The sequence below is a fragment of the Capricornis sumatraensis genome, chromosome 2 (assembly GCF_032405125.1).
Source record: "Capricornis sumatraensis isolate serow.1 chromosome 2, serow.2, whole genome shotgun sequence".
In the NCBI taxonomy this organism is placed as follows: domain Eukaryota; kingdom Metazoa; phylum Chordata; class Mammalia; order Artiodactyla; family Bovidae; genus Capricornis; species Capricornis sumatraensis.
Genome location: NC_091070.1, coordinates 2,855,718 through 2,869,732, shown reverse-complemented (window position 1 = coordinate 2,869,732; position 14,015 = coordinate 2,855,718). Strand labels below are relative to the sequence as shown.

The window sequence follows — 14,015 nt, the reverse complement described above, 5'->3', positions numbered from 1 at the left end:
AAGGATAACAGAAACTGTTCTCTATGCCTATATCCAACTACCATATATTCAGGGAATATAATGGCTAAAATAAGGGAATATAATGATAAAAGTCTCAATTAACAACAACAAAAACAAACAAACAGGGACTTCCCTGGCGGTCCAGGGGTTAGGATTCTGCTCTTCCAGATCAGGGAACTAAGGCCCCACACGCCGCATGATGTGGCTAAAAACCAAAGTTTAAACGATAGAAACATGACTTGCAGAAGAAGTAAAGATGGAATAACAATGTGCGTGGCACTGTTCCCATGCCCGTAATTCACAGATGGTAGAATGGTTACACTTGGCTGGTGGGAGGAACCGCTGTAGCAGACTGAAAGACACCTGTGTACAGAGCAGCTGAATCTCAGTGACCAGGCTTCAACAATAAAGGCAGCAAGAACTTCAGCAGGCTCCCTGGCTCCACCACCGTTTCTTGCCTGGAGGCAGACTCTGACTCTAGAAGCCCCCAAGTCCGGCCAACAGCACTGCGGCCAGATCTTGCTTTGGAAAACCTCTCAGCGGCAGCTCTCCTGGGCTGTATTTCAGCAGACTGCAGCTTCCAACTCTGCCAGGAACAAGCTCGAAAGAGGTTTCCTATCAAGCGGCTCTGCGCTCAGCATTTCAGACGTTCCAAACCACGCCTCGAGGCCTGATCGTGATTCACGCGCCTTCTCAGGCTTTATCTTTCCTTGCCTGATGCAACTTCAACATCATATTTTAAGCAAAATAGACTGTAGTAATTAAAATAAAAGATAACAAATTTCAAAAGTACTTAAAACAATCTCCATCAGATTTGGGAGGCTGCAGCTCTGACAAACGGCCCTTAAGGGCATGAGCTCGGTGCAGGCCACCTGTCACTGGCCCCAGGTTAACTACAGAGGGGAAAGGCGCTGATCAGGGAGCCAGAAGCACTAGTCCTGTCGTGGTTTCTTAACCGTGTGCAAGTTACTCGACACCTTTTGGCCTCAATTCACCCCACCTACAAAATGGGCATGAGACTGCCTCTCTCATAGGGCTGGTAGGGACTGAAATAAACAGAAACATTTAAAGGGCTTAGAACACGCAAGAGTAAGTCCTCAAGTAACATTAGCTCCGGTTATCAGAGTTTAAGTCCCCTGAAATAGTATAAAATTTCTCATTACGTCTTCTGTAGCATAGAAAATTCTATACTTAAGTGCTAGCCCTTCAGTAACAGGGCTTTCTCTCTGGCAACTTTTCCTTGTCTTTCTCTTTCTTTCCTTTTAAAATAAATTATTTAAAAATATATAATGACTGGATTGTTTTTCTTTAGGAAAATGGCAATGGCTCAAAGAAAAAGCAGTGTGCTGCTGAGGGAAAAGCGCTAAGCCTGCAGCGGGAAGACCTCGGCTCTAGCCAGGGGCGCCACTCGCTGGCTGCCCCAAGCAGGCCAGGCAGCACTGTGATGGACAGTGAAGTCTGCACTCCAGCAACGGGGGACAGATACTGTACAAACACTGATTCGTCGTCTTAGACATATGTTTCATTATTAAACATGCTTCTTTTCCTTAAGTCACCATTCAGACGTAAATCTGACTTCAAAACGCATGCCAGTTAACAAAAATACAAACAAATAAGCATTTGCAAAATATGGGTGAGAATTAAGGTTATTTTCTAGATAATCCACTCCAAACTCCGGAAGGAAGAGAAAGGACATCATTTGGAATATTTTCATTCTCAGTGGTACGGTTCTTGAGCTTCATTGGCTGACTTAAGAACAACATCTTGAGTCATTTTTCTGTTAATTATTCTAACCAATGAACAAATTTACATGATGAAAAAAGAAAACAGAAATGGCCAAAGAAAAATAACTCTACACTAAACAAGTAGTGGCTTCCCAGGTGGTTCAGTGGTAAAGAGTCCGCCTGCTAAGGCCGGAGTCGCAGGTTAGAGCTCAGGTTTGACCGCTAGGTTGGGAAGATCCCCTATAGCCAATTTCAGTATTTTTGCCTGGAAAAATCCCATGGACAGAGGAACCTGGGGGACTACAGTCCACAGGGTCTCAAAGAGTCAGGCACAACTGAGCAACTGCACACACACACAACACACGTGTCCTGCGTCAGGACCCCCCGTGGTCTGGAGGGTGCCATCTCTGGTCCACTCCATTTCTGAGACGGTGGGAGGAGGAAGGAACTCAGTTACACGCAGGATGAGACTGAGAATGTCCGCACCGACGCGTCTAGTGCAGCGGCGAGGCGCACGGTCAGCATCCAGCAGAAAGCTACTGCTGCTGCCACAGGCAACAGTCACGCATGAAAGACACAGGGGCCAGAGGAGCTGCTCTCCTTCGGCCACACAGGGAGTGCTCACGGTCACCTAGCCCCGGATCCCCGCCTGGTCGCCCGTAACGCTGGAATCTGACGTCTGCTAAAAAGTCGTTTGACATGGAAACTAATTTCTCAAGTCAAAGACTGAGCCGTCTAAATATAACGTGACTGAGCGCAGACAAGCTGTTTTTCGATTCACAGAGAAATGAGCGGCCGCCACCCAGCACAGAATTACTTGCATATTTTCTTAGCCTGCTCAGTTAAAACTTGTTCAAAATAACACAATTGCAGTGTCCTATTCATAAATAAAAGCCCTGCACACCTTTTAGTGATTTCATTTGGATAGTCTCGATGAAGTGACACAAACCCTTGACAAGAGTTATTTCTACAACAAGCCGCTCCTTCTCATATAGGATCTGGGTCATGCATGTTTATTCTAGTGAAATTAACATCTTAAGATGATTCTGAGGAATTTAAATTGCCTTTGGATATCCTGTCAGTTCACTGAAAGATAAACCTAAGTGACATTTATGTATGAACAAACTGCTTAGAGAACCAAATAGAAAAATATTTGCAAAAGCAACATATTGTTTACAACAGTGATATAAGCAAAAGCTTTGTTAACAGAAAAGAAAAGGCCAAGTTCAGACAGGGTGTGTATTCTGACAAGAAGAGTAAAGTAGACTGCTCAACAACTAGCTGGGGGGGTTGGTTAATGCGTGAAGGAAATATGAGTAACCCATCCCGTCAGGGGAGAACGGCCACACACCTACTGCCTGGGTGGGCACAAAGGTGCTGCCTGGTGGGAGAAAGATGAGGGTCCACCGCCGGAGACGCGATGAAGGAGCTACCGTTCACAATCTGCTCCTTTTCCTCCTTGAAAGGAGATTTTCTTTTTTTCTGTAACAGTGAGTTATCCAAGAGAGGAAATGAATACCCCAAATGTCCTTTCCTAAAATCTAAAGGCCATTCAAAACAGGCATTGGTTGGGGAAGGGGGTAAGGAGTGATACTTCAGAGGCAAACTGTTTTCTTAAAAATATGAAGGTCTTGAATTTTTCACAAATGTTCACTACCACCACCTTCCCTCTGGAAAAACAAAGAGTAGGGAAGAAAGAGACCCTGTTTAGCTGAGAGAAGGGGAAAGACTGCCTCATCCAAGAGGCCTTGAGGCCCACCACCTGAGCTCATCGACGAATGGAAAGAGGGGTGGATCCTAGACTCACCTGAAATTGTGTGCAAGATTCTGCATTTTGATCAGATTCTACAAAGGGTCCATGACACTTAAGATTTTAAAACTCATTAAAAAAAAAACAACTTTACAAGTCAAAGTTCAAGCAGAAGTCTGACGCATACAAACTCAAATTCTGGCTCCTCTGTGTATTATCTGTACGATTGCCCAGGTAAGCACTGCAAAGCACCCTATTTTTCAGAACTTCAGTTTCCTCCTTTTAAAATGGAAGAGAGAATGCTCAACTCACTGTGAGGATTAAATAAGAGATGCTAAGCTTCCAGCAACAACGTGCATCCACCCACAAGGAGGACGGCAGAAAGCTGCTAACAGCATCTAGTATCAAAGGAATGCGATCTGAAGCCATAAGCACCAAGGATAATGAAGAACTTAGAGGGCTCCCCTGGAACGCCATCAGTTCCCCTGCTTGCCGTCTTGTTACCGACTCACAAACCTCTGTAAACGAGCAAATCCACTCTCGATTCCATATGGTCACGAGACCACACTGCGGGGACATACCTCTGGCGAGAGACGTTCAAGGACATCGCCAGTGTCTCTCAGGTGAAAAATCCAGCACTGGCAGAAGAACGGCTCAGGCCGTGAGCCCTGAACTTTACTAGAAATTCAGTAAAGGTTGAACACTCCGTTTCTTTGAGTAAACAGGTGTCCAAAATCTGTAATAACTTGTGTGATACATTACTGTGAAGTGCATAGTATCTCCATGTTTGTATATAAAATCCCTCTACTTACTTATATGATTAGTTTTAATTATTTAGACCAAGTAAGAGAAGTAACAGAAAAATCTAAGAGTCAAGAAAAATCCTTGCTCATTTACAATCGTTTGGACTTTGGAAAGCTTTATTTAGATAGAGAGGCCAATCTAAGATTTAAATTTGCTTCAGATGGTCCAAAAGATCAAACTAAAATATTTACTGATCCTTGTCTCTAAGTCAACCTTACCTGTTTTATAACATACATACCTGAATGAGTAAAAGCTCAGCCCAAAGGCTAAAAAGTTTGCAGGTACTATACTCTTACCGTACACATATTTCAGCTATTTTTAGAGCCCAAATGAAAATAGCTAGTACAGGCGGAAATGCGCATGAAATTCTTGAGGCCTACTCAGATAACAGTCAAGATAAGGTCAGTGGATATTTGGAATACCTAAGACGCTAATTTAAAATAAAACACTCTGATGGCCAAGAACACTTTCTAAAGTAGTGCTTGAGAGCAATGGTTTGTATTAAATGCTTGATTCCTCTTTGATTCCAACAAATCCCGCAGCCAAAAAATGTCCCCATTTGCCAGAAAACAGTGTGAGAAGAATCGGTTTAAAGTTCAGCAAAGAAGCTGCCATTCCCCTGACACAGCAATCTCACCCCAGACAGCCTCTGAAACACATGCTCTAAGTATTTGAGAAGAATCCCAAAATGAAAAAAAGTCTGAAGAAAAGAGGTTCTCTGCTACCTCTGCTCAAAGTCTGTAAATGTTCAACTCTCTCCAGGAAGTAAAACCATACAGCAAATAAAGGCTGACTTGACTGAACTGTGGTCTTTGCTTATCAGTCTAAATTCAAAGCAAGAACCTTAACTTTTAAACTCAGGGGACACTGATTCCGCAACCATGCACTGTAAGGTGGTGGTGGTCGTGTTATTCCCTCGGTCCCGTCTGACTCTCTGTGACCTCACTGACTGCAGCCCGCCAAGCTCCTCTGTCCATGGGATTTCCCAGGCAACAATTCTAGAATGGGCTGCCGTTCCCTTCTCCAGGGGATGTTTCCAATCCAGGGATCGAACCCGCCGCCTCCTGCACTGCAGGTGGGTCCTCCACCACTGAGCCACTGCGGAAGCCCACCCTAGGAGGCACAAGCACCACTTCAGACACCGGTGATGCAACAGTCCTACTATGATGGAGGTTACATACCAAGGAGTCAAAACTTGGCATGTGTGGGGTGCATTTCAAATATAATTTTCTGAATATCTGTGATAAATCAGAACAAAGTAACCAAATATCAAATTATAATTTTAAAAATGAGAGGCCACAGTGAGAACTTCTAAGTTTTGCTAGACTTTTCAACTTTTTCAATAAAATGCTTCAGAGGTAACCTTAAGGGTGCTTAGTAGCCATTTGAAAGCTGTTTATTTGGAAAAGTTATGTATGTATGCTATACATGCAGAAAACAATGGGATCCCTGTTCCCTCTACACAAAGCATTCACAAACAGCTGAAAGAAAACTGCCCTCTAAAACTTAAGTTATAAAACTAACACATAATGTTATCACAGCAGAAGCATGAAAACCTTATCTTCAAAAGCTTTCCAGGTTTGGTTTTTTTTTTTTTTCTTTTCTGGCTGTGCCACGGGGCTTGCGGGATCCTAGCTCCCTGACCAGGATCCAACCCAGACCTGGCAGTGAGAGTCTTAACCACTGGACCACCGGGGAAGTCCCCAAAAGGCTTCCAGGATTTTTAAAATGTCCTGTTTTTCTAACTGGAGATCTAAAAACTTAAAAACTCCAACCAAATGCAAATTTAAGCTGAATAAGAACATTAAGATAAAGACAGACATGCTATAAAAGAAGAAATTACATTTCCCCTGCTCTCTGCCAGGTGAGGACACAGTGAGATACCGGCAAGCCGCCAGCCAGCCAGAGGAGAGGAGGGCTCTCAGCAGAGCCTGACCATGGTGACAGCTTGACCTTTGACCCCCAGCCTCCAGATGGGTGAGATATCAGTCTCTGTGGTTTATGGGCCACGCCATCTGTGACACTTCGTTAGGGCAGCCTGAGTGGACTAAGACATACGCCAAGAAGGAGAATAGCTGGATCACATGAATGTGAGGTACCCCTGGGGGGGTGGGGGGTGGGGGGTGGGGGGTGGGAGGTAGAAACCAGTTCTGCTGGGTCCTCCGAAGCTCCATAACCTGCACACCAGGCACAGGCCCCCGGCACAGGGTGCCTAGTAAGTTTCGATGAATGTGTATCAATGAATGAAAACACACAGAAAAAAACGATTAAAAGCATATGGGGCAAGGGTAGTCTACTGAGCAAGAAGCTGCAGAAAGGGAGCTTCCCTGGTGGCTCGGCGATCGAGAATCCGCCTGCCGGTGCAGCAGACACGGGAAGACACCTGATCCGGGAAGACTCCACACACCGCAGAGCAGCTGAGCCGCGCGCCACAGCCCTCGGGCCTGAGCTCCCGATCCCGCTGGCCCGGAGCGCGGCTCCGCAGCAGGAGAAGCCACCGCAAGGCGGGGGGAGCCTGGACCAGCTGGAGGGGAGGCCCTACTCGCCGCAACTAGAGAGAAAAACAAACCCACACGCAGGAACGAAGACCTAGCACAGCCGAGATAATAAACGAATTAAAATTTTTAAGAAAATAAATAATATTTTGCAATGAATCTAATTAAAACCCAGGAGAGCACAATTAAAATGTGATTATCAAATGTAATATAAGATTTAAAAGAATTCCTGAGAAAGACATGCCTTAGAGAAAAAATATAAACCTTAAGTAAAAGCTTCATTATTTTTTGTTTGTTTGTTTAAATCCTAGAGGTTAGTTTGAGAGCAAGAGGGAAGAAAGAGAAGTAAAGACCTACTTAAGCTCTGTTTGTGGGCAGTGACGCTGTACAAATTAATTATCCCTGGCATGAAGACAGAGGTTCCAACAGAACTGCTACATTACAGTGGTGTACTAAAATTCTGTTTAGTGCGGTAAGAAGTGCCATTACCAGTGGCCACTCTATTTGTACTATCGATATAAGAACATTTTATAAAAAAACACGCATTCTCTTAGTAAACGGAAGAAGCAAAGATACTTATAAAAGAAAGAAAGGAGTTCATTTGAAGAGGTCAGTGAGCATAGCATGGAAATGGGAGTCAAACCCCAAGGACGGTGCTGAAGAGTCACACTTACCGAGAGTTTCCCAAATGCCAGGTGCTCTGCTGAGTTTTCTCGCTAAGACTGTACCCTCACAACCCCTGTCAAAGAGGCAACAGTATCATTCCCAGCTCACAGATGCAAAGCCACTGGGCTTGGGAATTAAGTAACTGGCCCAAGAGCACACAACGGGTAGGTGGCAACACTGGGACCCAAACCCAGGTGTTTCCAACCCAGCTGGCACATGTCTCAACCAGTCGCTGAGCAGGCTGGCCTACTCAAGAGGCCCACAGAGGCAGTGCCAGCCCGGGCGGCCCAGACAGGACGCCGCGACTGTCCTGGAGGCACGGCCACTCCGCGTGGGAAGATACACGTAAGGCTTTCTAGGCAACTTCCCTTCTCTGACTCCACGCTCACCAAGCAATGTCCGGTTTGCTCTGATTCCCAAACAGCCTGTCTATGGGGAGATCCTGGCCTAGCCAGAGGGCAAACACACTTAGAGCCCTCATCATAATTCACGATGAGATACCAGAATTCTGTATCTCATCGTACATGACTACACTTGCATCCTGGTTTTATAAATTTCCAATGAGCTGGGGTAACACAGGGCTTACTCTCCGAAACAGGTCTTTAGGTCTGACCATCTCACTCTAGACTGTAACATTCTTTCAGACACACTGCCTCCTGGGTGACACACTCTTGTCTCACCACCCCCATCAAACCTCGGTAACACACACTTTCACAATTAGAAAGTTTTTCTAATTCCCGTTAAATTCTGTAAAGACTTTGACAGCCTATCTTGAAACAGTTATGAAACTCAACGACATGCAAGGAGTTTCAGCAGCTCTGAGAGGCTGTTGCTACCACAAACAGCAATGTTTTCCTGCAGCAACCCCCCCGCACCCCCATTTTAAAAAGCCACTTTTCACAGCTCAAATACAGTGGGTTCAGAAAAAAGTTGACAATGCACGTTAACTATATTGGATATAAATATACTAACCTTTCAGTTTTTAGTTCCTTAATGTACTATCAAATATCTCACTTGGTCAAAAAAAAACTATAAAGACTGACAAGTCACGTCCAGCTCTTTGCGACCCCATGGAATAGTCCATGGAATTCTCCAGGCCAGAATACTGGAGTGGGTAGCCATTCCCTTCTCCCGGGGATGTTCCCAACCCAGGGAACAAACTCAGGTCTCCCACACTGCAGGTGGATTCTTTACCAGCTGAGCCACCAGGGAAGCCCAAGGATACTGGAGTGGGTAGCCTATCCCTTCTCCAGCGGATATTCCTGACCCAGGAATCGAACCGGGTCTCCTACATTGCAGGCGGATTCACAATAGAAGTGAAATGATATTCAACTTTCAAAGAAAGTAAAGATTTATGCTATCAGCTTAAATTTGGGCAGTAGAAAAATCTTACCAGCCAAATCTACATGCTATGATTCTGAGCTTTCTTGACGGGAGACTAATGCAAGATAACAAACCACTATCTCTTGACTGAATCCCATGAGTGATGTATGGACACAAAGTAAGAACAGCCGCTGCCCTGACTCAGATGATTTCTAAACAGTCATTGGGTAGGACTAGGCCTGGGCCTAAGCCACCTGTTTATATCCTACAGAGCAGAGCTTCTGAAGCTTTGAAAAGTTTGCTATACAAACTAACTTTCTGACCACGACTGTACTAAAATGTTGGAAATGGTGGGACAGCCTGTCCGGGGGGCAAGACATTTTCTAGGGGTCACACCTGTTCCCACCTAGAGTACTCTTCTTTTCTGTTAAAAAATCACTCTCATCATATACCCACAGCTGGATGAAGCTGCTCGTTTCTGAGTCTGATCATCGCACACAAGGGATGGCAACTTCTCTGGGCTTCCTGACTAACAAAGAAGCAAAACAATGCCTGTGGGTTCAGCTCAACCTGTGCTTATAAAGGACTTTTCACGTCTTAACATATTAACCATCATTAATTTATTGTAACTAATAAATTAACCACAGTTCTTCAACAAATTGACTCTAGCGGTTATAGGCAGACCAGGTGCATGAGGAAGAAATCACAGGAAAAAAAAAATAGGAAAAAAGGAAAAATGGGTGAAGGGAACAAAAGAGACGGGACTAAATAAACGCAAGCAGGCAGGACCAGTCACTGAGGCGGGCTCTTCTGGTTCACTTTCCCCTTCCTGGGCCGCTGCACTTCCTTTCCTTCTACCGTTCCTCTCGCCCGGACTCCGGACCCGCGAATGCTCTGCCTGCTCGGCATCTCCAACTGGCACCTGAAGCTCAGCATGTCGGAGGTGAGCGGCCCATACACCTCCGCCAACTCCCCTCCAGCCTGCTCTTCCTTCTGTTTCTTCCCTTGGGGGCAATCCCCACCATTTACCAGACACCTTAGGATCCACCTGGACCCTGGCCAGTCCCTCCGAATCACCTGACAGGTAGATCCCCAAGATCTCCAGACTCAGCTCACTCCTCCTCCGCCCCATCCAAATCCAAGTGACTGCTATCTGCACCACAACCACTCTTTTCTAATCATTTTCTCCAGAGGCGGCATGGCTTCGTAAAAACAATCACACTTCCTGCACGTTTAAAAAACTCTTCACTGGGACTTCCCTAGCAGTGCAGGGGTGAAGATTCTATGCTTCTACTGCAGGGGGGCACGGGTTTGACTCCTGGTCTGGGAACTAAGATCCTGCATGCCTCGCAGTATGGCCAAAATAGAAAAAACAATTTTTTAAAATAAAGTTAAAAAATAAAAACTCTTCACTAACTTCCTAATCTGCAGGACAAGCCCCAAACCAGAAGAACCCCGCACTGGGTGGGCCCTGGCCTGCAGCCCTGCCTCTCCCTCCCCAGGTACCAGGGAGATTACCTGCCTTGTCTCTCTGGCCATGTGGGGCCAGTCTTTTCCAGCCCCTGACTGGCCACCCCGCCCCAGCCTTCGGGTCCCAGCTCAGACATCACTCGCCCCAGGAAGCCTTCCCTCCGCTGCCTCTCCCTAATGTCGACAGCGCCTCCTGCTTCCCTCATCATCGCATGCCCGTGTCTATTTCTTATCGGTATCAACGCCAGGCTGAGCTCCTGGTACCAATATGTGCAGTTCAGTCGCTCAGTCGTGTCCGACTCTTTGTGACCCCATGGACTGCAGCAGGGCAGGCTTCCCTGTCCTTCAACACCTCCCAGAGTTTGCTCAGACTCATGTCCATTGGGCTTCCCTAGTGGTTCAGATGGTAAAGAATCTGCCTGCAATGCGGGAGACCTGGGTTCGATCCCTGGGTTGGGAAGATCCCCTGGAGAAGGGAACGCTACCCACTCTGGCATTTTGGCTTGGAGACTTCCATGGACAGAGGAGCCTGGAGGGCAACAGTCCATGGGGTCACAAAGAGTTAGACATGACTGAGCGACTTTCCCCTCCTTTTCGTGTCCATCGAGTCAGTGATGCCATCCAACCACCTCATCCTCTGTTGTCCCCTTCTTCTGCCCTCCATCTTTCCCAGCATCAGGGTCTTTTTCAATGTGCTTGGCCCTTAATATGTCTTTAATACTGACTGATGCAATGATGGGATGCTCACCAGGGGCACAGTTTATCTATTCTTGACTTTTCATAAACTATAAATCAGCAGGATTTCCCAGTCAAGACTATAACATAGGCATTTAAGTGAAATAACTAGCTTTTCCATCTCTCTCTTACCCCAGAAGCAGGCAGCCAAAGACCAAAGAGGCCTGGGTTTAATTAGAGCCCTTTTCTTCACAGGCCTTACACAGCATTTTAAATGCAGGACATTATGCGGGTCCTTGAGGACGCCACAACTTCCTTCAGACTGGGTTAGGGCTTTTCCAGGAAAATCCTATGATTACTGTAACAGACTATAGTTATCGGAGCTATGGCTTTACGTGCACATTAAATCACACAGTCATTCCGAGCGTTAGGCCTCACTGTCACCCTGTGGTTCAGATGAGGGAACCAGAGCTCAGACAGGTCACATTCCTCACCTAAGGTTAAACAACTAAATTGATGCAGAAACCAGAATTCAAACCGAAACATGTCTCTCAAAATTTGGCTTGACCTGTGTAAAACAAAGGGCTTCCCTTGGTGGCTCAGATGGTACAGAACCTGTCTGCCAACGCAGGAGACATAAGAGACTCGGGCTCGATCCCGGGGTTGGGAAGATCCCCTAGAGGAGGGCATGGCAACCCACTCCAGTCTTCCTGCCTGGAGAATCTCATGGACAGAGGAACCTAGCTGGCTACAGTCCAAAAGGTCGAGGTCACAAAGAGTTGGACACTATTGAAGTGACTAAGCACTCAGGCACACACGTGCAAGAGAGTCACTGAATGCTGAACAAATGAATAAAGTCAGTAAACTCTACTAAATCAGGATGACCCATGTGGGATCAATACTAGAAGGTCAAAAAAAAAAAAATACTAGAAGGTCAGAACTACTTAGACACTCCAAAATGCATTCCTTTTTTTTTTTTTTTCTTTTAAGTAGCTTAAAACAACTATTTTATCTTGCTCACAGTTCTGTGGGTCAAGAATTTGGGCAGGACTTGCCTAGGTGTCTGCCGGATATCTGGGGGCTGAAAGGACCCATTTCGAAGATAGCTTCTTCACACAGATGCCAACATGCATTGCTGTTTCATTTTGGTTTACATTTTGGGAGAACATATAAACATTTTCAAAACTCAAGCATTGTGGGGATATCCCTGGTGGTCCAGTGGCTAAGACTCCAACGCTCACAACCCAGGGGTCTGGAGTTCCATCCCTAGTCAGGGAACTAGATCCCACACATGGCAGCTAAAAAGATCGTGCATGCTGCAACCAGGACCTGCTGCCGCTGCTGCTGCTGCTAAGTCGCCTCAGTCGTGTCCGACTCTGTGCGACCCCATAGACGGCAGCCCACCAGGCTCCCCCGTCCCTGGGATTCTCCAGGCAGGAACACTGGAGTGGTTTGCCACTTCCCTCTCCAATGCATGAAAGTGAAAGTGAAGTCGCTCAGTCATGTCGACTCTTAGCGACCACATGGACTGCAGCCCACCAGGCTTCTCGGCCCATGGGATTTTCCAGGCAAGAGTACTGGAGTGGGGTGCCATTGCCTTCTCCGCAACTAGGACCTGGCACAGCCAAATACATAAATAAATGTGTAAGGAAAAAAAAACAAACCTAATCTCAGTTCAGTTCAATCGCTCAGTCGTGTCCGACCCTTTGCGACCCCATGAACCGCAGCACGCCAGGCCTCCCTGTCCATCACCAACTCCCGGAGCTACTCAAACTCACGTCCATTGAGTTGGTGATGCCATCCACTCTTTCCAGTTCTTTTAAGGGGCACCCCCAAGAAAAGTCCTCTTTGCTCTGTTTCATTCCTTCCTCCCAAGGAGAGGGGCTCACAGGCTCAACTCAGGTTATCCTAGCGCCTGTCTGGCCAACCACTTCAGTGGTATCTGACCCTTTCCGACCCATGGACTGTAGCCCTCCAGCCTCCTCTCTCCATGAGATTCTTCAGGCAAGAACACTGGAGTGGGTTGCCATGCCCTCCTCCAGGGGATCTTTCCCACCCAAGGCTGGAACCTGGGTCTCCTGCATTGCAGGCAGATTCTTTACCAACTGAGCCAGCAGGGAAGCCCCAGATTATCCTGGCCAGGGAGGTACTTTGAGAAGACACAGCCAGCGTGCATTTATAGTAGCTTGGAAGGAAGGAGCAAAATTCGGCCAGAGAAGTCTGCAGTTTTATTTTTCTTTAGGGGGGTGGGGGGGTGGCTTACCTCCCGCAGCTCCAGTCTTTGGGCCACAGCCTCCAGGCTCTCCTGGCCAGTGCTCTCCACGGACAGCGTGAACTCGACAAACTCATTGTTGAGCAGCTGGATCCGGGCAACCAGGCAGCTCTTGCTGGATACGGTGTAGCGCCGCGTGCGTTTCAATTTCAATCCAAATGGCAGTGGCATCTTCTTCTCCCTTCAAAGCTGGAGGGGTAAAAAGCGAACAGCACCGCCAGCAGTCCAGGGGTGGTGATGGCCAGAGAAAGGGATTCCGTCCCGACACGAGGAGCACCACGGAGTCTGCGACTGCTCACCCGGCAGCTGCTGCCATCAAAAAGCAACCCAGTCTCCAAAGACCAGGTGATGGGAGCTCCCACGCCAGTGCTGGGGAGAGAGGGACGCTGGTTACAGGGGCGGCAGCAACTCAGGCTTTGTTTTTAAAAATAAAAATCAATAAAAGCTGTATCTAAGGAATAAGCTTTATCTTCCCTCTGGAAAAAAAGAAGGCCTTAGCAGGATCTGGGAGGGGCTAGAGAAGTTTCACAGCAGCGGTGTGTTAGGCCCCGGGTCAGACTCCACCCCTCATTCAATTCTGCAAATAGTGGCCACCACGTGTGGACGAGGGCTGGCACTATAGCCCCAAATTTAGTAGCGAGAATCAGTGGTCCTCTTCCTAAAGTTTTGGGTTTTTTTTTTCATAGTTAACCCTTTTCGGCTCCCCGATACTCCAACTGTATCTTTAGCCCTTAGGTGAGTTCACTGTCAAAAAAAAAAAAAAAAAAAAAAAACACCTCCAAAAGAGCTACGTTCAAGTCCCAAATAGGCAAATTAATGCCGAACCCGAATGGAAT

At 46.8% G+C, this 14,015-nt stretch overlaps 1 protein-coding gene across 1 annotated transcript in view; it reads right to left on the bottom strand.

Moving 5' to 3' along the window:
• PTPN21 (protein tyrosine phosphatase non-receptor type 21) overlaps positions 1–13,350 on the bottom strand; it is a 69,726-nt gene extending 56,376 nt beyond the window's left edge. The window contains exon 1 of the mRNA XM_068963713.1: positions 13,171–13,350. Within this exon, the coding sequence (XP_068819814.1) occupies positions 13,171–13,350 (180 nt within the window). The remainder of the gene's footprint in view (positions 1–13,170) is intronic.
• Positions 13,351–14,015: the final 665 nt, after the last annotated feature.